Raw genomic sequence first — 26,386 nt, 5'->3', positions numbered from 1 at the left:
AGAATCACCCAAAAAGTAGTGATTTCCATAATAAAGTCACTTGTACCTTATAAGTCATAAAAATATTTTATCAGTTTCTTATTTAAAAAAACTTGAAAGTACCTTTGTTAAAGAAGAGCAATAAAGGAGTAGATTTTCAGAGAGTTTTATAGTCTCTGCCCGGTTCAACAATGGCGTTGGCTGAGGTAATCACCCTTATGAAGTGCATCCTGCCATTCTCTTCCAGAATATTATATTTGCTCTTTTAAGGAGAAGCAATTCTTACTTTCCCATATTTACATCAGCACTTCCCAGCCTCTTCGGGTAACAATTTCATGACAGATTAAAGAACCAGATCACACTAGTTACAACCAAGCATTTGCTAATAGAATTGGCCAGACAGAAATACAGAATAGAAAGGATGAATTTCATCTTTTGAGGAAGAGGAAAAATAAAAACCAAAGTCAAGAAAAGTCAGCACCTAGAATGACCTGACCAGAGTTTATCTTGAATCCAGAGACAACCAGATCCTCTGATCAGCTCCTCATCATTCTTGCTATGTCTGTGCTTATAGGCACAGAAACGACCGAGGGGACAAGTGTGATAGAGAAGTCACTTTGTTAAAAAGAAAAACAACTTCAACCAACTAGACAATTCCCCAAGATCTTTAAGGATGTTTCTGGAAAGAAAATATAATTCCTTTCCTGGATTTGTTTTGAAAGTCATAATAAAAACAGGTGACAGTAATGTTTGGGAAATATTTACTCTTTTACTCTTTCTATTTACATGGCAAAGGCCTTAATAGTTCAGCATTTCTTTTGTTGTTCCAATCACACACCTGCAGCTCAGTTATCACCGGCTACTGGAATCAGCAGCCCAATTTCCTGATGACCACATTCACATCATCCAAAAGGGTACCCTTTTTTGTATATTTTCCCCTGTGAAACTCTCGTGTGCTATAGGACCTGAAATTATCTGCTCTTTAACAGTAGTACATCTATCACTGAGTCTCCTAGAACCCTTTTTTGATTGCAGTTTGTAGAACATGGAACTTGACTGAAAGAAATGGTCTCATGGCTACAGAAATGCCATAGCTTATATTGTACCCTAAATTACCACAGTAATCATATCTCAGTCTGTGCTATACTTTTTCACTGGATTTAGTCTTTACCAGTCAGTGAAAGAGAGATTATCGGAGGTGAAATAAGACTAGAGATAGGTGCCAAGTATTGATTCTATCTCAGGTGGTGGCTTTCATTGCTTGAACTGACCTCTCAAATGCAGGGTTTCTAGAAACACAAGTTACTAGATATTATCCTGTATTATTATCCTTAAGTTAAGGAAGAACAATGATACTTTAACCAAAGAGAAGGGTTTCTTTTCACTTTTCCTGAGCCATAACATAAGTGAAATGGAAGAACAGAGAACCACTTATTTGGTTCAGATTTGCACACTTACTGCTCTACTAGTTTCATTTAAGGTTTTATTCAGCCTCCAGCATTATGATCATTATTTTAGTCAAATAAGTATAATAAGCAGCTATAAACACATAGAGAAGATTCTTCATAAGGCATAAATATCCTTGTAATAAAAAATAACACACTTAACCAACTATATACAGACCATGAAAATGACTTTATGCCACTTGATAGTGATACAGGAATATTGATATAACTTAATACAATTGATTGTCAGAAACTTCAAATATGAACTGAAATCCCACTGTGACATACTCATCTTTAAAATATTAAACATGAAATAGCTACTGATATTGAAATTATTAGAAAGACTTACTGTCTTAGGTTTTCAATCATTTTTTCCATCGCTTCCTCCCAGCAGTATGCCTTAACAGATTGGATATTTTCAATCATTTCAGAGGTGATCACAAGTCTTTCGTTGATCTTTCCAGCTCTCTGATCTCTGTAAATCAATTAATCAATCAAATACTTAATAAAACCAAGTCAAATTACCACTAAGAACTATAGAAGTTTTTTCAAAAAATCCACATTTCTTATTAAACAGATGAACATTTATTTTATTATCTAACAGATGGTAACAAAAATCATGAACAAAAATCATTCACTAAATAGCTACCATTTAGTGAATGCCTCTTATGTGCCACACACTATTAGATGCATTCCACATACTATCCCAGTGTAGTACCCTTCATGGAAGTCTAGAAGTAGTGGTTATCTCCATTTTAAAGATAAAAAAACAGAGACTCAGTAAGGCCAAGTGACTTGAGTCAGGTCACATAACTAGTAAGCATGCAGTCTGGTATTTAAACCAAGAGTTAGCAGATTCCACATTTTGTATACATTCTATCATCTTCTAGCTGACAAACTCTAGAAGTCCTCTATCATAAGCAGTGACTTGTATCATTAACTCATTCTCTACTAAAAAGTAACCAAGGCTGTAGTGTGATTATCCTTGAACCAGAGTAGGAAAAACCTATAAAATTCTATCCAACATTTATGCATTCACTCCCATGTACATATATGTTTTATCCATTCTACCTAAATATTATAATACATAAAAATGAACTGAATATTAAGATATTTAAAAAGAAATTCTATAGATTGATAAGCCAAAAAAAAAGTCCCTTAATACACTGAGTATGATTTACACTATTAAAATAACTCCTTTTTAGTGACATCCAGGAAGTAGATCCCAGTTCAGTATATACAGCAGTCCCTGGTTTTACTAGACTTTTGGAATATCTAACTTAAAATCCTTCCAAGCTATGTAACCAGAGTGCTACCTGTACTTCATCATCATTCTTCCCAGTGCAGCTTGAAAAAGGGCAAGGATTATGAGGAAAGCAAGACCACAGAAGGCGGAGGCCTGTAACAAGTCCCAGAGGAGCCCCATGAGGAGAGCCACTTGCAAAGGAGCAATCCACACAAAATGTGCCAGGGCAAGTCCCTGCGAAATAAAATCACAGTGAAAACCAGTGACAAACAAACAAGCAAATAAGCCTAAGATGGGAGAAATTGAGCACAGCGAGCTTATACAATCAAACACATCATGGTTCCCACTGTGCTAAACTCAATGTGTTTGTTACACGAAGCATACATCAGTGTGCTTAAACATTCTACAAATAGACTAGGATTTCCCAAGGAACAAATTTCAAGTTGTTGCATTTTTGGGGTGTTTTTATTCAATGGAATTAAAATTAAATATCTTAAGTATCAGGTCAGGGACTTATTTTAAATAACTTACTTCTATTTGGATAAAGCAAGAGCCATGGTATAAACATGTAAGAGCAAAAGGGTTTCCAAAGGCTCAAGGTAACAACTCTATCACCTGACAAAATATTCAGAGTAAATGCAGGCTCAATTCATTAGTAATTTATGTAGCACCTGCTGTGGGTTTAACATTATGCTACATACTGAAAATGCTAAGATAAATAAAACACATTATGTGTCCTCAAAGACCTTGCAATTATTTGTGTCATAAGACAGCACTGAACAAGAATTGCTCAGAGTATCATATTCAGCCAGAGTAAATAACAGATGTAAAGTATTAAAAGGAAACAAGATCTGATAAAAAATGAATTTTGAAACACCTCATTAAATATGCAGCAAGCTGAGATGCCTTTGTATCGGCTGGTTCTGTAAGCCCCCGGAACGGCACTGTCCTATGCAACCCAACCTTGCAGGAATAGGGAAGGTAGGGATGTCTATGATTTAGCCACATATTACTATCAACTAACCCATAAAAACCCTTGGGGTTGTATGATTTATAACAATAATGCATAAATCAGTAGGTACATACTTCATCAAATTTGTTCAGGTTGTTGGAAAGGAGACTAACAAGTTGTCCAATACTTATTTTATCCAGAACACGGCTTGACAGCTTTAAAGTCTAAAAGGAAAATCGGAAGTTAGGTGATGTTGACAAAGAGAAGACAAAAAGAATATTTATAAATAACATTATAATACAGCTGAAGAATTAGGTCGCTACGCATGCGTTTTTAAGTAAAGGTAGTGAAAATTATTTTATGTTTATCTAGCTTAGGATATTCTCCGATTTATAAATATTTCTCTTCACAAAATATATTATACTGGCATGCCTGTATTTTATTTTCTAGCATCTAGATAGTAAGAACATCCTTTCTACTCCAAAACAGTAATGATATTACACTTAAATGTCCATTCATATGGTGTGGAGATTTTGGTGGGTTTTGTTTTGTTTTGTTTTGTTTTGTTTTGTTTTGTTTTTATAGGCAGCAAAATTTGAGATTAAATCCTATAATCTTATAGTAACTCTATTTTTCTATAGTGGAGTCCTATAGTAATTCTATTGAATAAAATGACAATTAAAGTCAATAAAAGTATATTATGAATAATTGAATCATTAATGACTTTGTGAAAGATTAACAATACAAAATCCTTAAATATTACACAGAAAAAATACATCCCTACACAAATAGAACTGGTAAGTAGATAAATTAATAATAGTTATGAAATACCAGTTATACTTTGCCTAAAATTTAATAAGAATTTATTATCCCTTAGATGCCTTTGATTGGAGAGTACCCATCCAATATTTGTTTCAATTGAATGTATATGTATTGAGCACTTATGAGATGCAAATCACTGGATTCAAGGCTTCAGGAATTATTGTTAGGATTTATTAATACATATTTCTTGCCTTAAGGTAACCTAGTATGTACATTAACTAAATATGATATGATATGAGGTCAAGGGAGCAGAATATAACCGGGTGGTTATGAGAAAGTTCACATACCTGGTTACAAAAATTGGGATTTTATCGAGGAGGTAAAATTGAAGATAGATGTGGAATAATGAATAGAATTTAGATAAGTACAGATGAAAAAGAATCAAAGCAGTTAATTCCAAAACACTATTAGAGCAATATGAGGGGAAAATTCCACTGAATGGGTCACACACTCCTCATTAATAGACTTCATCTATCTCAGGTGTGCATAGCAAGCACTCAGCGAAGATTTGTTTTCGTTATTATTTCTGTCTTCTTGAAATTCATAAGCAAAGATAAATTTAGTTCATATTTAGATTATTTTCTTGTATTTTTACATTTTTAATTTAAGTACAGTTGACATACAATATTGTATTTGTTTCAGGTGTACAACATAAAGATTTGACATTTACAGAATGTATTTAGGTTCATTATTTAAAATATAATTTGAATGTATCATAGTTGCAGATTTTGGAGCAAAGCAAAAAAGTGCTGTATTACAAAATTTGGGGTACTGTAAGGAGAATTAGTGGTTGCCTCCCATGTGAATGGAGCTGGTCTGATACGGGACCAGTCTACTTCAGGCTCCTTTAGGGACCAAACCACAGCCACGTGAAGACACAACTGAATTCTCTGGTGATGGTGCCAGTGCAGGCCAGTAAGTGCAGCTAGAGGGGTAAACAAACCAGATAATAACACAAATACTCAAAAATGAGAGAAAAAAGGATAGATGCAATAGCTTCTAACTTTTCCTCAGCGTGTTCTGAGTCTGAAAGCACATATGCTGCTGTATTTGTGCTAAATGGTACACATGAATTTACAAATAACCTTCTCCTTCTTTGATCTCCCATCCCCTTTAGCCCATAAAATTTCTGGATCAAAACAAAATTTTTGTTGATTTATTACCCATGTTTTCCTGGTACTTGGTTGAATTGATGACATTGTAGCTGAGGTGATCTGACTAAACTGTGGACTCTATTTTTTTTTTCGTGTGCATCCATAAAAGGCTGTTTTGAACAATAAAGTATGACTATCAAGGTTTTATGACACAACTGACCTTGCATATATATTATGAAGTGTTATGGGTTATTTGCTAGAGGTAATTTCAGATCCATGTCCCTTATAAGCCAAGTATATAAAGTTTTTACATTGGGGGAAGAAAAAGAGAAGAAGGGTAAAGCAATACCCAAATGATTCAACCAAAACAGCTTTACTGTAATGACTTGGTAGACCCAAGCAATCACACATGGCCTACAAAGCATGTCACTGAAATGATATTAAATTGTGTTTGTAAGGTGGGAAGTCTTAATCTGCATTCACCTAAATCATGCTTCTGCAACTTGGGCTCTTGTCTGGATAATGCATACAGAAAAGTAGAGAAGGTTCTTATGATTGTAGTACATGTGTTGTTGCAAAAATGTTCAATTTGCAGGACTCAAAGGATGACAAAATCACTGTGTCACAACTAATTAAGGCAGGAACTGTTATTGCTTGGATTATCAATAACAATTACATACTACACTCTTGTTATTGAACGTAAAGATATATGGCATTTTACCACAAGATATTTTGCCAATGACTTTTACATGGATGGTAAGTATCATTTTAATGGGGAGCCATACATCCCAAAACACAATGATGTGACTAGTTTTAAAAAATGAAATCTGGGGCACCTGGGTGGCTCAGTCTGTTGGGCCTCCAACTTCAGCTCAGGTCATGATCTTACAGTTCGGTTCGTGAGTTCAAGTCCCACATCAGTCTCTGTGCTGACAGCTCGGAGCCTGAAGCCTGCTTCAGATTCTGTCTCCCTCTCTCTGCCCCTCCCCTGCTCACACTCTCTCTGTCTCTCTCAAGGATAAATAAACATTAAAAAATATTTTTAAAAAATGAAATCCATAGCATAGGGAGTTTAAAGAAGATACTCAATAATTATTAGCCAAAATGAACTGAATTAATCACCAAGGAAAATGAGAAATATTAATTAATGCTGCCATTTACTTAACAGGCCTACAAAATTGATTTTAGCATTTATCCCTTATGTGTATCAACATGACATTTAAAACATGTTGCATGTAGCATGGAGACTATGCAAGAAAGCATTACCTTCTTATAAATCAAACTAAACATAGCTATTCTTATTTGCATTCCAATGTGATGAAGGCCAAAAATGGCTGGGTGCAAAAGCAGAGTCCTCATGACAAAGAGAAGGCATAAGCCTATGGCTAGATAAATTGCAATGGAGCGTTCCGCCTTGTTATCTGGATCATAGGAAGCTATGATTCTTCCCAGTAAGAGAGGCTGGACTGATTTGGTGACTTCCTAAAAAGAGGAAAAACCAAGAAATTAGATTTCATTTCCCTTGCATAAAATGGCCCCACAATTTCAACAAAAAAATTTTCATCTTTAGAGAAGGATTTAAAATGGGCTAACATAGAGGGCTGCGCCATATGTAAAACTCTTGATATTATTTTCATTTTTATACTTTGAAATAAGATTTGATTTTTGGTTGTAGTGAAAGTCATTTGGAGACAAGTTTATGCATAAGATATTTTTGACTGAAAAGTGAATAGTGGCCATACAGTAAAGGTGTGGTTTCTGGAATGGTATATTAATCAGTAATATGTACATAGCGCTGAATGGTTTATGAAATATTTTCTTTTGATTTTCAGGACAGCTTTAGGAGTCAGAGTAGGCATTATTATTTTCACTTTGTGGATGAAGAAACTAAGGCCAAAGACACCAAGTGACCTGATGGGACCTCAAAATAGAACTTGAGAAAGTGTTTGGAGTTAGTGGCATTATTTCCAGAATGAAAACAGCTTCTCAAGCAACCACATAAAGGGGAGCTGGCAACAGGAGGAAGGAGCATGCAGGCACTGGTGGCATTTAATTCAGCCACTTCCACTTCTGGTCTCAAGCCCACCCTGGTATGGAATGGGTATGGACTTCAGGGAAGCAGTGTTACAACAAACTGCAACCTCAGTCCAGTTTCCAATGATTTATCAACTCTTCAAAGGCTTGTGAGTTAACACAGGAAGATGAAAGTTGTGCTTTCCAAATGCATCTAATCAGGGTCCTCAATTAATTAGTAAATCAAATTGTCCATCAAATCCATTACCACTCCTCCTGAATATATAGGAATAGATTTGAATTCAAGAGGTCTAACTCTTCTCCATCTTACTAAATTGTTTTCAAGAGAGAAAAACACAAAACCTCCCCTGTCTTGTTTTATGATGAACCAATGAAATGGAGATCTGAAGCTAAACCCTCCAGGGATGTGACGTTAGGCTAATTGATTCCATTTCAAAGGTATATTTTCCAGTCAGATTGGTACCACAGCATTGTTCAGTTTACTCCCCCTCAACCCTTAATTTGCTTATTCTCCTCCATTTTCTACAATACCTTTTCTAAACCACAAATGCCCAATACCACAAGCCCCCTTATTCCCAATAACTAAAAATGCTTTTCTGTATCAAGTTCATCCCCATTAGGAATCAATCCTAACCTATACAGAGCTGTCATTGATTGATCACTAGCTGTGCATTCTATACTTTATATTCAGTACTTTATTTCAAATTAACTATGTAGACTAAGGCTCTGAATATAAGAAAAGAATCAAACACTTTTTAAAAGTTTCCAAACTAATCACAAAATGGGTTATAGTTTTCTCATCTCACATTAGCCATATTCAAACCTGTATTCAGACAGATGAGTACTGAAAAGAAAATCACTAACTTATCTGCATATAACATGTTAATTGTTTGCTGTATCTGCTGAAGAGCACTTGATTTTTAAAAAGTAAATAAGTGTGTACTTTTTTGTTGGTGTGTATCATATTGTATATGATTTGTACTTTTATTACACATGTATCCACCTTTAGAATATATAGAAAGAATTGGCTCTGGTGTTTTAAATTTGTATAAATGGTATCATACTATGCTTTTTGCAACTATTCTTTATTTACACTGTGGTTTTGACATTTATTTCCATTGATCCTCGCATAGCTACACATTTATTCTAAGTGCTGTTCAACATGACATCCTTCAATACATCAGGTTATATGTCCCATTGTCTTAAACTGGGGGCATACAGGTTGTTTCCATTTTTAAACTACTACAACCTGTGCAAGTGATGCCCTATTTCTTTCAAGTTTCATAGACCCATGTCAGACTTTCTCTAGCAGAGATAATTTTATTTCAAAATAACTCCTTACACCAGGAAAATAAAGTCAAAATAAATCTTGTATTTGAAATTACAGGTATGAATTTATCTGCATTACAAATATAATTTTTCACAGTGTGCTTAGAGTGGCAATATTTCATCCTCAAAATTACTTTTAGATCAATATTTTATTCTAGAATTTTTCTATACTATGTTGCTCTTCATAGACAAATGTCAATACCACATTTACTTTGATTTAATTTTCCATTAATAGTGGGTTTGCAGTTGGCTAAATATTTACTTTAAAAATTATACCTCTAAACTCAAAGCGTAGTTATTTTTTCTGATACAAGTACATGATTAGTTGAAGAACTTCTAAGGTTCCATTATTTTCTATGGTATGTAGTCACTAAATTCCTCACCATCATCAGTATGTCAACTTTTTTACAATATTATTTATATGTCTTTATCCCAGGAATACTAGGACATTATTTGAGAAATATTGAGAAGTTAGGATTGCTCAATATTAAGAAATTAATAGAATCCAATAGACTATAGAAGAACTTATGATTATCTCATTAACAACTGTAATAAATCTGATAAAACTTCAATATCAGTTTCTGATAAATGTTCTAACTATACTTGAATATAAAGAAAGAAATTTTCCTTCAAAACGGCAATCAACACCTAATTAACTAATCTTAACAAACTAATTAATAAAACTAAAAGCATTACCTTTAGGGTCAGGCCAACACAAACAATAGGAATACTGGTTATTAGAACAATTTAACATTTTCTGGAACTTTTAGCTGTTACAACTCAATAAGAGAAATGATCAAGGTATGAGTATTATGAAGAAATGAAAAGGATCATTATAAGCATAGAATATGACCATCCATATAACAAATTTAAGTGAATTAAGAGTTTCATAGGCAGAGGTTTAAGAAATAATTATACTAAGAAATTAAATTCCTACATACCAAGCATAATAATCAATTAAATAAGTATCCCATTTATATAAAAATTTATGTTATATAACAAGAGACATTATAAATACCAATAATTAATATATATACCTTAAAAATATTTATAAACATTACTAAGACATATTTTAATTTTTTTTGCATTTATTTATTTTTGAGAGACAGAGAGACAGAGCACAAGTGGGGAGGGGCAGAGAGAGAAGGAGACAGAATCCAAAGGAGGCTCCAGGCTCTGAGCTGTCAGCACAGAGGCCGACATGGGGCTCAAACTCACAAATGGTGAGATCATGACCTGAGCCGAAGTCGGACATTCAACTGACTGAGCCACCCAGGCGCCCCTACTAAGACATAATTTAAAGTCTTAAATAAAAGTCTTAAGGACTTTAAATTTTTCTATAAAGAAAAACTGAATATTACAAAGATTATATTCTCTCCATGGTATTTTGTAAGTCTAACGTAACTTTCATCAGAATTTCAGGTGGGTTCTTTGGAAGTGGATTTTCAGCACCATAATAGCAGGGACTGATTGTCTTCATTTCTATAATAATCCCAACATGATGCACAATACCTAGCACAGAACATCCACTAAGTGAGTATTTGCTAATCAATGGGTAAAATGATTATAAATTTCATTTGAAAAAAATGAGAGATTAGTCAAAAACATTTGAGGAATAAGAAAAATGTGTGAAAAGGTTTACATTACTGGATATTAAATCATACAGCTATTATAATATGTGGCATGACAAAGAAATAGAGTGATTTATCTGTGAGCAGGTTCAAGCACACGTAATAATTTTGTGTATTATGTTATTCTAATTCAGTGGAGAAAGGCTAGATTATGCAATAAATGATGAGGAAACTGGACACTCACTTTTAAAATTACATTTTTATCTCAAACATACATCAAAATAAATTGCAAATGCATTAGATATTTACATGTAAAAGCTGAAATAGTAAAACATAAATAAACATAAATAAATATAAAAAAACATGTAAAAACATAAATAATTTGGGTAGGAAGGCTTTTAATAATGTCTGATAACAAAAGCAGAAAACAAAGGAAAAGGTATATAGATTTGACAGCAAATTTTTAAAAGTTAAAACTTCTTTTTTTAAATTTTTTTAATGTTTATTTATTTTTGAGAGAGAGCGTGCGCGCGCACAAGCGGGAGAGGGGGCAGAGAGAGAGGGAGACCCAGAATCTGAAGCAGACTCCAGACTCTCAGCTGTCAGCACAGAGCCCATGACAGCCCGACGCAGGCCTCAAACTCATGAGCTGTTGAGATCATGACCTGAGTCCAAGGCGGACACTTAATGGACTAAGCTGCCTAGGTGCCCTAAAAGTTAAAACCTCTAATTGTTAAGAAAATAAGAGGTAAAACTCACTAGAAACAAATGATAGGCTGGGGGAAATACTCTCATATATCAATAAGAAAAAGACAAACTCTAAAATAGACAAAAAACATGAAAAGGCAATTACATACACACAAAAAATATAAATGCTTAATTAATATACAAAAACTGTTTAAACTCACTAGAAACCAAAAGTAATGCAAAGAAAAATAATAATATATTCCTTCTCACTGAGCAATTTGAAAATAATTTTTAAATGATGACACCTATTATTGGTGAGGGCTGAATTTTCATACTTTAGTAGCAAGAAAGTAAAATAGTACATTTTACTGGAAGGCAATTTGATAATCTGGAAATCTGCTAAAGGGATGTCATTGAAGGTCTGTTTACAGTCATGAAAAATTAGAAGCAATATAAACATTTAATGATGGGGAACTGAAAAATTATGGTATGGTACAGTCACATGATTTATTAAACAATAGGGTGACTAGGTAAAAAATCATCTAATGACATAAAAGGCATTCATAATACATTAAGAAGAGAAGCAGATTTATAACACATTATATAAAGCAATGATCCCCCTCCCTTAATAAAGTATATATTCTATTCCCATGGGAAAAAAACTAGAAGGATGAACATCAAATTTATCAGTAATTATCTGATTACTTTCATAATCATAAAAATATTTAAAAGAATAATAAAATTTAGTTAGGAAATTTCATATGATTTATGGTCATTAATAAGTGGTGAAGAAAACATGCATACAAAAACATAAAAGAAAATACACACACACACGGGTATACACTGAGAAATGACTGAGCCACCCAGGAGTCCTATTATTTTTATTTTTTAATGTTTATTTATTTTTGAGATAGGGAGAGAGAATATGAATGGGGGAAGGGCAGAGAGAGAGGAAAACAGAGGATCCAAAGTGGGTTCAAATTTATGAACCTCAAGATCATGACCTGAGCTGAATTCGGACACTCAACCAAATGAGCCACACAGGAGCCCCAGTAATAGCTATCATTTATGAAGCACTTGCTATGTACCAGGATTTATTCAAGTTTAAATAACTTTCCCAGTGTCACACAGCTATTAAGTGGTAAACCTGGGCTTTGAACCAAACATTTGACTGCAAAGCCTTCCTCTTTATTCATAACCATAAATCGAAATGGAAATGTTATAACATGACTTGTTTATCTCTCAACTGACCATCAGTGCAAGGATTATGATTAGTTCAACATCAACTTAGCAAATCAAGTTATAAGTTTAGATCACTGTGATTTAAGAAAAATGCCACTTCTCTAGGACCCATCTCATGGACACATAATTTAAAAGTTTAAAGAGATCATAGACATTATACACTTTACTACAGCCTCTTTTACTGTATACTCAAGGAAACAGAGATCCAGGAAGGTTATTTGACTTGCCCAAAGATCATAAAACAAGTTTGTGGCAACAGGGCATGAGCAAGCCCTGGGGAAGTAAAGAAAAAAATACCCCATCTTTGAAAAGAAAATACATACGTATATTTTTACTTTAAACATATTTTATTCATTAGTCATATTGGATACTGGTTAGCTACAAGAGCTAAAAATGCACCAAGTTCCTATCAGGAATGGAAGTCCTAGATGCCCTTATATCCAGTTTAAGTCTTAAAAACCATGATCACAAGGGCACCTGGGTGGCTCAGTTGGTTAAGCATCCGACTTCGGATCAGGTCTTGAGTTCAAGCCCCACTTTGGGCTCTGTGCTGACAGCTTAGAGCCTGGAGCCAGATTTGGATTCTGTGTCTCCCTCCTCTCTGCCCCTCCCTCGCTCACTCTCTCTCTCTGTCTCAAAAATAAATAAACATTAAAAGAATTTTTAATAAAAAAAAAAAACATGATCACGAACAATTCCCAATTTACAAATCAATTTTGTTCCAAAATTTCACGTGGAAGAACAGGAGATGCATTTGGTTTTAGACACAGTATTCTACTGGACGTGATACTGGATTCCTAGGTTAGCCTTCAAAAGTACATATACCACTAAATGCTCCTGGAGCACCGTTCTGTTCAAATTGTTCACAAAAAACCAACCAACCCGGGTAACAAATTTCCTACAGAAAAAGATGTAACATCTCCCTCTGCTGCAATCTTGGAAGAGAAACAGAGTGCCTTTTAACCATATCTTTGCCCTCTCCATGCATCCTGTCATCTGCTTCTCTCCAGTGGGGTCCTGGGAGGAGCGCTGCTGGAAGACGTGGAGAGTTAACACTAGCTACTTTGGGATTTCCCAATAAACCCTTAGCTACTAAGGGGATTCCCGTCACTTTATTCAAGGGCTCATTGGCCCTCATGAATCTGCCCACTTCTCACAACAGTATTCCTTCTACCAAGGCTTTCTCTTCTCCCACAACCCTGCAAGGCCTTCACCTGAGAGCTTTTAGAAATGCAGAATTTTAGGGTCTCACCCAAAACCTCCTAAATTGGAACCTGCATCTTAGCTAGATCCCTGGGTCACTGGTATGCATATTAAAGTTTGAGAAACACTGCTCTAATGTTATTATAAGAGTTAATATTCATTTTTATGTTTTTCAGTTTTTTCATATCATCATTAAGAAAAATTCAAACTAACATGCTTTCTCAATGTGAGTCATTCTAGCAAAAATCAGATGCATTTAGTAATAATGTTGGCCCTTGTCTACCTAAATCAGAATCACCTGGGAACCTTAATGAGACTACTATTATCCCAAGGCCCATCCAAATCAATTAAATCACATATTTGGGGTGGGGCTTCTGGATACAGAAATATCCAGAAGAGTGATACAGAAATTCCTTATGATTCAAAGAAATCTAAAGCCCAAGAACTCCCAACTCTTATCACAGGAACTGAGGGAAGGTGTAGATTGCCTTCATTCAGGTAGACAACGCAAGGAAGCGTGTATTAGAGATGAGGGTTCTAGTAGCGAGTAGAAATGGGATATAGGGCGAGTTTAGGGAGTACAGCATGCAAGTCACTGCTGAGGTTAGAGAAGAAGCTACATATGGGGAGAGGTAGGGATGGGAAGGAAGAGGAGAAAGGGGACCCACCTAACAGGCATCTAGAAGAAGGAGATTTGCTGGAGATAGCTGTCCTTAGGTAACCAGTCATCTGAAAGGAACATACATAAGTCAGAGCCTAAGCCAGGGACCATCTGTGGGCAGAATTCCCTCAAACGCTCTCCGTTTCTTAGCAGTGGGCTTGTATTCAAGTGCCTACTCAATGTCTTTGTTAAAACTTAAGGGACAGGGGAGCCTGGTGGCTCAGTTGGTTAAGCGTCTCTTGATTTCAGCTCAGGTCCTGATCTCATAGTCGTGAGATGGAGCCCTGCACCAGGCTGCACGCTGAGTATGAAGCCTGCTTGGGATTTACTCTCTCCCTGCCTGTCTGTCCCTCCCAACTTGCATGTGCACTCTCTCTCTCTCTCTCAAAAATCAATAAATAAACATTTAAAAAAAAAACCATAAGAGATAAAAGATCGTTTTATGCAATACAGACCATGGGACTTGAGAACTCTATCAACATTAGTACTAGGACTTCTCCTTTATGTCCATAACCTTCTTGGGGTCTAATGAATAGAACGGGTTTGACCCAAGTTGTACTGACATGCATCTCACTTTGAGGATGGCAATATGCCCAGAACTGCCTAGGAATCAAGAAGGGATAACACTATTCTCTCAGCAATTTGCTCACAGTACTCCCAACACTTGGCTTGCTTCTCACTGTCCTTAACTGACTCTCATGCTCAGTTTTTCAACAGTCAGTTTCTCTTCTATGCTAGGAGTCTCAAATATGAAAGACATGTTGTATCTGGCTGCTGAGTCAGATGAAGAAAAAACAAGTACATAGTTAATGATGAGAGGCCATAGCTAATATGAGTTAAAATTACATCAACTATTGTAGAGATACAAGCTCCTTGATAATAGCATTTTCTTTTTTTCTTAACCTTTCACAGTCAAAAGCAAATCTTACACCACTTTTTCTATCAGTCCTGAAAACAACTGAATACTCTTTGTGTCACAATTATCCTGATTTAGAGGGACTAAGAATGTACAGATAATTTTGAAAGCATGTCCACCTTTTAGCAAGAGTAGTGTTCTAGCAATTTCAAGAATCCTCACTCATTTAATGGAATGAAAAATCCCCAAGCTGATACAAGCAGAGGAAAAAAAGGAATGACCCAAAAGAATACCATAAATACTAAGGTACTGGTAGAAGTTGCTTCAAAAGGTAGAGGTCTTATAATAACGGCTACATTTTCTACCCTTCTTTTCTTCTGTAAGTGACAAAAAGAATAGAGACAAGAGATTAGGTATGCTGAAAAGCTGCACTCGTCTTAATGACCACATGGTTATCTAAATTCTTTAAGAGTTACAGTGTTTAACATTTTCACTACTTAAAACTTCACAACCTCAGTGAGGTCTTTTCTCTGTGACAAGAGTGAGAAACCTCGTCTCACCACACCTGTACCACTGCCAATGTAAATTTTCCTCTCCATGCCTTCCCACCGCACACGTTTTCCTTGCTTTTCCCATCGGTTCTTTTCCTCACCAATATTCTGTTGGTTATAGACAGGTTATAGGTTGTAGCAGGTGAACTGGAGGAAGTAAACTTTGCCCTTTGAACGTGCTGATGGTTCCAGACCTGCAGTCTAGGGCTCATGTTTACTGGAGAGCACCTCATCCCTCACTCCCACTCAAGAGTAGTTAATACACCATGAAAGCCTTTAAGATTCCTTTTGCTAGGATATGTTTAAGTTTGAGAAGTTTAAGAATAAGTCCTTATCTACACCCATGCCATTCTTCTACCCCTTAATTTTGTTTTTAAGTTTGACCTTGGCAATACTGGCCCTTGGGTGGATTTGACACAGTTCCTTCTGGAATATAAGGAGAAGATTCTAGTTTGTTCCCCTACTGCAAACTTTCTTCAGATTTGCCCCTCAGGTGACCCTGGAAGAACCCTCAGCCTTTAAGCTTCTGTTAACCTGTGTCTCCTAGGAAGATGCAAAAAACTCAGCAGACCTGAGGCTGGTTACTAGAGACACCATTCTGTTGAGGACCTAAAGACAATCATTACAAATATAATTATATAACAATTATAATTGGATATTGTGGAAAGGTCACAGTCTTTGGGGCTAAAGAGACCTATCACTAAAATTTACCATATGTGTACTCTGGAAAGTTTCATAATTTCCTTCTCTGTATACTAGAGGTAATAACATCTGCTCCATGGAGTTACCAGAAGAATTCAATAAGACAATCTGCATAAAGGACTTAATGCTGAACCTAGAATAGATTAGGTACAATAAATATTAAATTCAATAAACATTAAATTATATCAAGCCATTTTTTTGGTTTTGTAAACATGACCAAAAAAACCATTCGATAAATATGTTCATGTATCACCTAAACTATCACACTTAAATGAGTGCTTTTGTTCTCATGAAACTTCAATGCTGCTGGATAAATTATTTCACAAGGCAGGCAGAGCATAAAAGGAGCTCGATCGTTAGGATGTTAGGTTAATCAGTATTAATCAATGGTAGCAGTGTGTGATGGAGACAATGACTGAAGACAATTTTCAGCTTCACCACAATCTTGATCATGACATAACAATCGTTTGAAGTGTCATTCACTTCAATCAACTATAACTTATTGAGAATGTTACATTCTTATATATGTTCAGAGAGAATTGTACTTCTATACACTGACTCAAACATATACACTATTGTCATTAAAACAACCAACAAAAGATTTTTTAATAAGTCAAATAGAGCCAGATGCTGTGGATAAAACTGTTTCCCAAGTTCTGAGTACCCTTTCTGAGAAAAATCACCTCAATGACATCTTAAAAGATAATTAATTCTTGACTTGGCTTACTTATATTTATGAAGAAAATATTTCCCTCCCTAAAATGTTGTTGGTTTCTGTAGGAATGGACAGACAGACAGACAGATTGACAGACAGATAGATACGGATGGGTGGATAGATGGATGGCAGATCAACTCAAAAGCCAGAAGAATTTTTCCAGGTGATTGTCAAGAGAATTACAAAACATTTTGGACCGAAATGTGACCATCTTTGTCACGATAAATTTTTAAATGTATTTTTAGTGGTATGTACAAACTACAAATTCTTAAAAACATGCAACTTGACACTATGGCACTGCTAACTCTCCAATACATGGAGATCAATATGAATACAATACCTGTGAATAAAGATAGTACTCATCCCAAAGCAAATACTGTGCACAGCCTTTACTTAAAGGCTAAATAAGTTTTCAACTTGTCATGCCTTTTACAGGTTACAACTAAGGATTTGAAATGATGCTCTGGTGATGTAAAAACTAACATATCTGAGTCATATTTAATAGCACTGGGAAGCATCCCAGACTACATTTAAACACCAGAAAGCCAGGGGCTTTCAGGTACAGAGCTCTCTTCCCACTGATGAAGACAGAGGTGACTGAGAAAATATACTACGAGAGTACCTCGCTGCCAAGCTTTAAATTTTTTCTATTTTTCCTTGAAATTCAGCATGCAGGTATGATTGTAAGATATTACATTTATTCATATGGATAATTGGCTAAATTTGACCTGACATTGTGTCTTGATATCCTACAGTCAAATACAAAAAAAGAAAAACATTAGCAATCTCTTGTACTAGTAAGATAATGTGATTTGGGATCATAATAGAAAATAAGTATTTTCAAAGAAATTTCCTAAACCTATTTATTTATTTATTTATTTATTTATTTATTTATTTATTGCTGAACCCATTTTATTTATTTTTTTATTTTTATTTTTATTTTTTTTTTAATACGAAGTTTCTTGTCAAATTGGTTTCCATACAACACCCAGGGCTCATCTCAACAGGTGTCCTCCTCAATACCCATCATCCACCCTGCACTCCCTCCCACCCCCCATCAACCCTCAGTTTATTCTCAATTTCAAGAGTCTCTTATACTTTGGCTCCCTCCCTTTCTAATTTTTTTTCCTTTCCCTCCCCCATGATCTTCTGTTAAGTTTCTCAGGATCCACATAAGAGTGAAAACATATGGTGTCTGTCTTTCTCTGTATGGCTTATTTCACTTAGCATAACACTCTCCAGTTCCCACGTTGGTACAAAAGGTCATATTTCATTCTTTCTCATTGCCATGTAGTATTCCATTGTGTGTATAAACCACAATTTCTTTATCCATTCATCAGTTGATGGACATTTAGGCTCTTTCCATAATTTGGCTATTGTTGAGAGTGCTACTATAAACATTGGGGTACAAGTGCCCCTATACATCAGCACTCCTGTATCCTTTGGGAAAATTCCTAGCAGTGCTATTGCTGGGTCATAGGGTATATCTATTTTTAATTTTTTGAGGAACCTCCACACTGTTTTCCAGAGCGGCTGCACCAGTTTGCATTCCCACCAACAGTTCAAGAGGGTTCCCATTTCTCCTCATCGTCGCCAGCATCTATAGTCTCCTGATTTGTTCATTTTAGCCACTCTGACTGGTCGTGAGGTGGTATCTGAGTGTGGTTTTGATTTGTATTTTCCTGATGAGAAGCAACATTGAGCATCTTTTCATGTGCCTGTTGGCCATCTGGATGTCTTCTTTAGAGAAGTGTCTATACATGTCTTCTGCCCATTTCTTCACTGGGTTATTTGTTTTTCGGGTGTGGAGTTTGGTGAGCTCTTTATATTTTGGATACTAGCCCTTTGTCTGATATGTCATTTGCAAATATCTTTTCCCATTCTGTTGGTTGCCTTTTAGTTTTGTTGATTGTTTCCTTTGCAGTACAGAAGGTTTTTATCTTCATGAGGTCCCAATAGTTCATTTTTGCTTTTAATTCCCTTGCCTTTGGGGATGTGTCAAGTAAGAACTTGCTGCGGCTGAGGTCAGAGAGGTGTTTTCCTGCTTTCTCCTCTAGAGTTTTGATGGTTTCCTGTCTCACATTCAGGTCCTTTATCCATTTTGAGTTTATTTTTGGGAATGGTGTAAGAAAGTGGTCTAGTTTCATCCTTCTGCATGTTGCTGTCCAGTTCTCCCAGCACCATTTGTTAAAGAGACTGTCTTTTCTCCATGGGATATTCCTTCCTGCTTTGTCAAAGATGAGTTGGCCATACTTTTGTGGGTCCAATTCTGGAGTCTCTATTCTATTCCATTGGTCTATGTGTCTGTTTTTGTGCCAATACCATGCTGTCTTGATGATTACAGCTTTGTAGTAGAGGCTAAAGAGTGGGATTGTGATGCCTCCCGCTTTGGTCTTCTTCTTCAAAATTACTTTGGCTATTCGGGGTCTTTTGTGGTTCCATACAAATTTTAGGATTGCTTGCTCTAACTTCAAGAAGATTGCTGGTGCAATATTGATTGGGATTGCATTGAATGTGTATATAGCTTTGGGTAGTTTTGACATTTTAACAATATTTATTCTTCCAATCCATAAATAAGCATGGAATGTTTTTCCATTTCTTTATATCTTCTTCAAATTCCTTCATCAGCTTTCTATAGTTTTCAGCATACAGATTTTGTACATCTTTGGTTAGGTTTATTCCTGGTATTTTATGCTTCTTGGTGCAAATGTGAATGGGATCAGATTCTTTATTTGTCTATCTGTTGCTTCATTGTTAGTGTATAAGAGTGTAATTTGTATCCTGCGACTTTGCTGAATTCATGTATCAGTTCTAGCAGACTTTTGGTGGAGTCTATCGGGTTTTCCATGTATAATGTCATCTGCAAAAAGTGAAAGCTTGACTTCATCTTTGCCAATTTTGATGCCTTTGATTTCCTTTTGTTGTCTGATTGCTGACGCTAGAACTTCCAACACGATGTTCAACAACAGCGGTAAGAGTGGACATCCCTGTCATGTTCCTGATCTCAGGGGGAAAGCTCTCAGTTTTTCCCCATTGAGGATGATACTAGCTGTGGGATTTTCATAAATGGCTTTTATGATGTTTGAGTATGTTCCTTCTATTCCGACTTTTTTGAGGGTTTTTATTAAGGATGCTGAATTTTGTCAAATGCTTTTTCTGCATCGATAGACAGGATCATATGGTTCTTATCTTTTCTTTTATTAATGTGATGTATCACAATGATTGATTTGCAAATGTTGAACCAGCCCTGCAGCCCAAGAATGAATCCCACTTGATCATGGTGAATACTTCTTTTTATATGCTGTTGAATTCGATTTGCTAGTATCTTATTGAGAATTTGTGTATCAGGGATATTGGCCTGTAGTTCTCTTTTTTTGCTGGGTCTCTGACTGGTTTAGGAATCAAAGTAATGCTGGCTTCATAGAATGAGTCTGGAAGTTTTCCTTCCCTCCCTATTTTTTGGAACAGCTTGAGAAGCATAGGTATCTCTGCTTTAAATAGCTGGTAGAATTCCCCTGGGAAGCCATCTGGTCCTGGACTCATTTGTTGGGAGATTTTTGATAACTGACTCAATGTCTTCACTAGTTATGGGTCTGTTGAAGTTTTCTATTTCTTCCTGTTTGAGTTTAGAAGTGCGTGGGTGCTTAGGAATTTGTCCATTTCTTCCAGGTTGTCCAGTTTGTTGGCATATAATTTTTTGTAGTATTCCCTGCTAATTGCTTATATTTCAGAGGGATTGATTTTAATAATTCCATTTTCGTTCATGATTTTATCTATTTGGGTCATCTCCCTTTTCTTTCTGAGAAGCCTGGCTAGAGGTTTATCAATTTTCTTTATTTTTTTCAAAAAACCAACTCTTGGTTTCATTGATCTGCTCTACAGTTTTTTTAGATTCTATATCGTTTATTTCTGCCCTGATCTTTATTATTTGTCTTCTTCTGCTGGATATAGGCTGTCTTTGCTGTTCTGCTTCTATTTCCTTTAGGTGTGCTGTTAGATTTTGTATTTGGGATTTTTCTTGTTTCTTGAGATAGGCCTGGATTGCAATGTATTTTCCTCTCAGGACTGCCTTTGCTGCTTCCCAAAGCATTTGGATTGTTGTACTTTCATTTTTGTTTGTTTCCATATATTTTTTAAGTTCTTCTCTAATTGCCTGGTTGACCCATTCATTATTTAGTAGGGTGTTCTTTAACCTCCATGCTTTCGGAGGTTTTCCAGACTTTTCCTGTGGTTGATTTCAAGCCTCATAGCATTATGGTCTGAAAGTGCGCATGGTATGATCTCTATTCTTTTATACTTATGAAGGGCTGTTTTGTGACCCAGTATGTGATCTATCTTGGAGAATGTTCCATGTGCACTCGAGAAGAAAGTATATTCTGTTGCTATGGGATGCAGAGTTCTAAATATATCTGTCAAGTCCATTTGATTCAATGTATCATTCAGGGCCCTTGTTTCTTTATTGACCGTGTGTCTAGATGATCTATCCATTGTTGTAGGTGGAGTATTAAAGTCCCCTGCAATTACCACATTCTTATCAATAAGGTTGCTTATGTTTGTGATTAACAGTTTTATGTATTTGGGGGCTCCCGTATTTGGTGCATAGACATTTATAATTATTAGCTCTTCCTGATGGATAGACCCTGTAATTGTTATATAATGCCCTTCTTCATCTCTTGTTACAGCCTTTAATTTAAAGTCTAGTTTGTCTGATCTAAGTATGGCTACTCCAGCTTTCTTTTGACTTCCAGTAGCATGATAGATAGTTCTCCATCCCCTCACTTTCAATCTGAAGGTGTCCTCAAGCCTAAAATGAGTCTCTGGTAGTCAGCAAATAGATGGGTCTTGTTTTTTTTTTAGTCCATTCTGATACCCTATGTCTTTTGGTTGGAGCATTTCGTCCATTTACATTCAGTGTTATTATTGAAAGATATGGGTTTAGAGTCACTGTGATGTCTGTAGGTTTCATGCCTGTATGATGTCTCTGGTACTTTGTGGTCTTTGCAACATTTCACTCTCAGAATCCCCCTTAGGATCTCTTGTAGGGCTGGTTTAGTGGTGATGAACTCCTTCAATTTTTGTTTGTTTGGGAAGACCTTTATCTCTCCTTCTATTCTGAATGAGACACTTGCTGGATAAAGGAATGTTGGCTGCATATTTTTTTTTCTGTTCATCACATTGAAGATCTCCTGCCATTCCTTTCTGGCCTGCCAAGTTTCAGTAGATAAGTCTGCCACTACTCTTACTGGTCTCCCTTTGTAAGTTAGAACATGTTTACCCCTAGCTGCTTTAAGAATTTTCTCTTTATCCTTGTATTTTGTCAGTTTCACTATGATATGTCATACAGAAGATCCATTCAAGTTACATCTGAAGGGAGTTCTCTGTGCCTCTTGGATTTCAATGCCTTTTCTTTCCCCAGATCAGGGAAGTTCTCAAGTATGATTTGTTCAAATACACCTTTAGCCCCTTTCTCTCTCTCTTCCTCTTCTGGAATTCCTGATACAAATATTGTTCCGTTTGATTGCATCACTTAGTTCTCTAATTCTCCCCTCATACTCCTGAATTTTTTTTAATCTTTTTCTCGGCTTCCTCTTTTTCCATCATTTTATCTTCTAATTCACCTATACTCTCCTCTGCCTCTTCAATCCAAGCTGTGGTCGCCTCCATTTTATTTTGCACCTCATTTATAGCATTTTTTAGCTCCTCATGACTATTCTTAGTCCCTTGATCTCTGTAGCAATAGATTCTCTGCTGTCCACTATATTTTTTTCAAGCCCAGTGATTAAGTTTATGACTATTATTCTAAATTCTTGTTTTGTTATATTGCTTAAATCGTTTTTGATTTAAGTAGCTATCGCTACTTACTGGAGTTTCTTTTGAAGAGAATTCTTCCGTTTCGTCATTTTGGGTAGTCCCTGCGGTGGCTCCAAACTACAGGGCACTTCCCCTGTGCTTTCCAGAGTAACTTGTGTTGGTGGGCGGGGCTGAAGTCAGACCTGATGTCTGCCCCCAGCCCACCGCTGGGCCATAGTCAGACTGGTGTGTAACTTATCTTCCCCTCTCCCAGAGGCAGGACTCACTGTGGAGTGGTGTGGCCCCTGTCTGGGCTACTTGCACACTGCCTGGCTTGTGATGCTGCTTCGATGGGATCTGGTATATTAGCCAGGGTGGATCTGCAAGGTGCACAGGAGTAGGAGGGGCAGGCTTAGCTCCCTTTGCTGTTGGTGGTCTCCTGCAGGAGGGGCCCTGCAGCACCTGGAGCGATGGATCCACAGAAGGGTTGAGTGTTTGTGCAGTGCAAGCAAGTTCAGTGACAGGGAACTGGTTCCCTTTGGGATTTCCACTGGGAGATGGGAGAGGGATATGGTGCTTGCCAGCACCTTTGTTCCCCACCAAGTTGAGCTCTGTCTTCCGGGGCTCAGCAACTCTCCCTCCCGGTGTTCTCTCACCCTCCCCACTCTCCAAGAGCAGAGCTGTTGACTTTTAACATCCCAGATGTTAAGTCCCACTGGCTGTCAGAACTCATGGAGTCCAGTCCCTCCGCTTTTGCAAGCCAGACTTGGGGGCTCTGTCTTGCCAGGCGGGCTACCCCTCCACTGCCCCAGCTCCCTCCTGCCAGTCTGTGTAGCACACACTGCCTCTCCACCCTTCCTACCCTCTTTCGTGGGCCTCTTGTCTATGCTTGGCTCCAGAGAGTCCATTCTGCTAGTCTTCTGGTGGTTTTCTGGATTATTTAGGCAGATGTGGGTGGAATCTAAGCCATGAGCAGGATGAGGTGGGCCCAGCGTCTTCCTACGCCGCCATCTTCAATCCCCAGTTTTTTATTTTTTTCTTTTTTTAATGTTTATTTATTTTTGAGAGAGAGAGAGAGTGGGAGAGGGGCAGAAAAAGAGGGAGACACAGAATCCAAAGCAGGCTCCAGGCTCTGAGCTGTCAGCACAGAGCCCGATGCGGGGCTCAAACTCACAAACAGCGAGATCATGATTTCAGACGTCGTCAGACACTTAACTGACTGAGCCACCCAGGCGCCCCCCCCCCTTTTTTTTTAAATTTTTTTAATGCTGAACCTATTTTAAATTATAGGTTGCCACCTGTGTTTCAGGACATCTTAATGCATTTTTACTTGTCTCTACTAGAGTTTTAGTGGTTTCTTTGTATTTAGAGTTGAATTAGTCCTCTTATCTGAGCACCAGATTACCCTAGTCATAAAATGAATATAATTACTTTAGATTAATAAAATCATAAAAATGAATATACTTATTATCTATAATGAATTTACAAATGAGATCCTTACCCCTAAATATAATAAGAGTCCATAGAACATAAATCTCCAGAAAAAGCATCTCCGAAGGGCATTAATGAGTTTGGGGTTTTTCTTTGATGCCAGTTCTCTGTCCCATTCTCTGCAAAAGAATAAAAAGTGGGACCAATAAGTTGCATGTGCAAATATTTGAGTTGTTTTATTTCCCTTAACATAGTTGTATTCTCACAAAGACATCCAAGGAGATTAACACAAGTGACTAAAGAGACAAAAAAAAAAAAAAAAACAACCTTGTGGAGACCATCCAACACCAACACTCATCAGATGTTTGGCAGAATTTGATGCTTCACTATGTATCAATTTTCAAAGAGTTGACTTCATGACAAGGCCAGATGTGATGGACAAGAGGCAAGCCCAGAAAGTTGTGGGCTTCTTAAAGCAGTGCCAAGAAATGGATTAGTAAAGTATGACTCTTAGGAATATACATTACTATGCTTGGGACAGAGTGAAAAATAAACAAAAATGTAACTTTTTTTCCTCTTCGCCTTTTGATCTTTACTTGTTTAGGAACTGTAGTAGATTTTACAAAATTTAACTGTCAAAAAAAACAACAATATAAAAAGTCAGGTGAATTTTTCTGTTATTTAACATTAGAAAAGCCTGTCTGAATGACTCTGTTTTTAAGTATAGGGGTATGAAACAAATCTTGTCAAACTTCGTTTTCAACTACTAAAGTCATTTATTAGAGTAAAAGTCTTTAGAAAATTAGAACAGAATCAAATTCTCTATTTTCTGGTAGGAATAGAAACCACATAGTCTGAAAGAAGGTGGTATCAAAGAAATGTTTTCTTTTAAAAACTGTAAGTTCATCTGTGGATTATATTTACATTATTGCCACTTCTGTTAATGAAGGCCCTCTTTCTCTTCCCAAGTTGTTAAAATATATCTCTGAATGTTACCCTGATATTCATTATTAAACTGTACAGAGATGAAAAGTTTCACAGGCAAGAACCAGACAAAGGGTTTGCATTTCATTAAGAGCTCTTTCCATTACTATTCTTCTACCATTACCAGAGCTGGTTTTAAGTTACTCCAAAGGAAGACCACACAACTGAAATTTGAGGGCAAACCTGGCAGTCTGTGCATGGACACTGGCTCCCCCAAGAAGCTTACTACCAACAAGGCCTAATCGCCCTATCCCATCTATCTACTCTTTCACTCACATTCAGGGTCTGCCTCTTGTCCATATCATTCAGTGACTCACAACAGGGTAAGAAGCTAAATTTTTAAATTTTATTTTGTATTTTTAATTTTTATTTATTTTTGAGAGAGAGACAGACAGAACGAAAGCGGCGGGGGTGGGGGGGAGGGTAGTGAGGGAGACACAGAATCCAAAGCGGGCTCCAGGCTCCAAGTGTCACCACAGAGCCTGACATGGGGCTGGAACTCACGAATCGTGAGATCATGGCCTGAGTCAAAGTTGGACACTTAACCAATTCACCCAGGTGCCCCCAGCCTCTCTTCCAAAGGAAGAATGGGTCAGATGAGAAAGTCAGGAAAGAAAGGTGGTACACAGACCAGAGAAATGGTTTCAAGGTGGGAAGAAGAGGTCAGCATGAAGTCATGTAGGAAGATGCCATTTTATTTGACATTAAGAGACCTCTGGTGACCCTGATTGATGTCATTTTGGCACCATGGTAGATGTGGAAACCATATTTCAGAAAGATGAGATGAAAAGGAAAGGTGAAGAAGTGGAGAGACCAGGAGAGCAGAGAAATGTTAGCTGTGGAAAAAGAAGAAGAAGGAGGAGGAGGAGGAGGAGGAGGAGGAGGAGGAGGAGGAGGAGAAGGAAAAAAGAATGGAGTAGCAACCTGAAGGAAAGGCAAGGTGGGATAATTTATTTTAATGGCTGGGATTTGAACATTTTATAGCTCGAGAGGAGTTAGCAGGGAGAGGAGGTAGTGTGGTTTCAGTAGCACCACAACAGACCCAGTAAGAATTTCAAACACTGAGAGTTAAATCATGAAGGAAGAAGCTCT

At 36.8% G+C, this 26,386-nt stretch overlaps 1 protein-coding gene across 1 annotated transcript in view; it reads right to left on the bottom strand.

Moving 5' to 3' along the window:
- CFTR (CF transmembrane conductance regulator) overlaps positions 1-26,386 on the bottom strand; it is a 182,340-nt gene that overhangs the window by 126,076 nt on the left and 29,878 nt on the right. The window contains exons 3-7 of the mRNA XM_042922907.1: positions 24,381-24,489; positions 6,805-7,020; positions 3,757-3,846; positions 2,741-2,904; positions 1,774-1,899 (exon numbers count right to left, since the gene is read on the bottom strand). Coding sequence (XP_042778841.1) covers positions 1,774-1,899; positions 2,741-2,904; positions 3,757-3,846; positions 6,805-7,020; positions 24,381-24,489 — 705 coding nt within the window. The remainder of the gene's footprint in view (positions 1-1,773; positions 1,900-2,740; positions 2,905-3,756; positions 3,847-6,804; positions 7,021-24,380; positions 24,490-26,386) is intronic.

The sequence above is a fragment of the Panthera leo genome, chromosome A2 (assembly GCF_018350215.1).
Source record: "Panthera leo isolate Ple1 chromosome A2, P.leo_Ple1_pat1.1, whole genome shotgun sequence".
NCBI classification, from domain to species: Eukaryota; Metazoa; Chordata; class Mammalia; order Carnivora; family Felidae; genus Panthera; species Panthera leo.
Note: the sequence above shows the minus strand (reverse complement) of the source record. Positions and strands in the feature narration are given on the sequence as shown.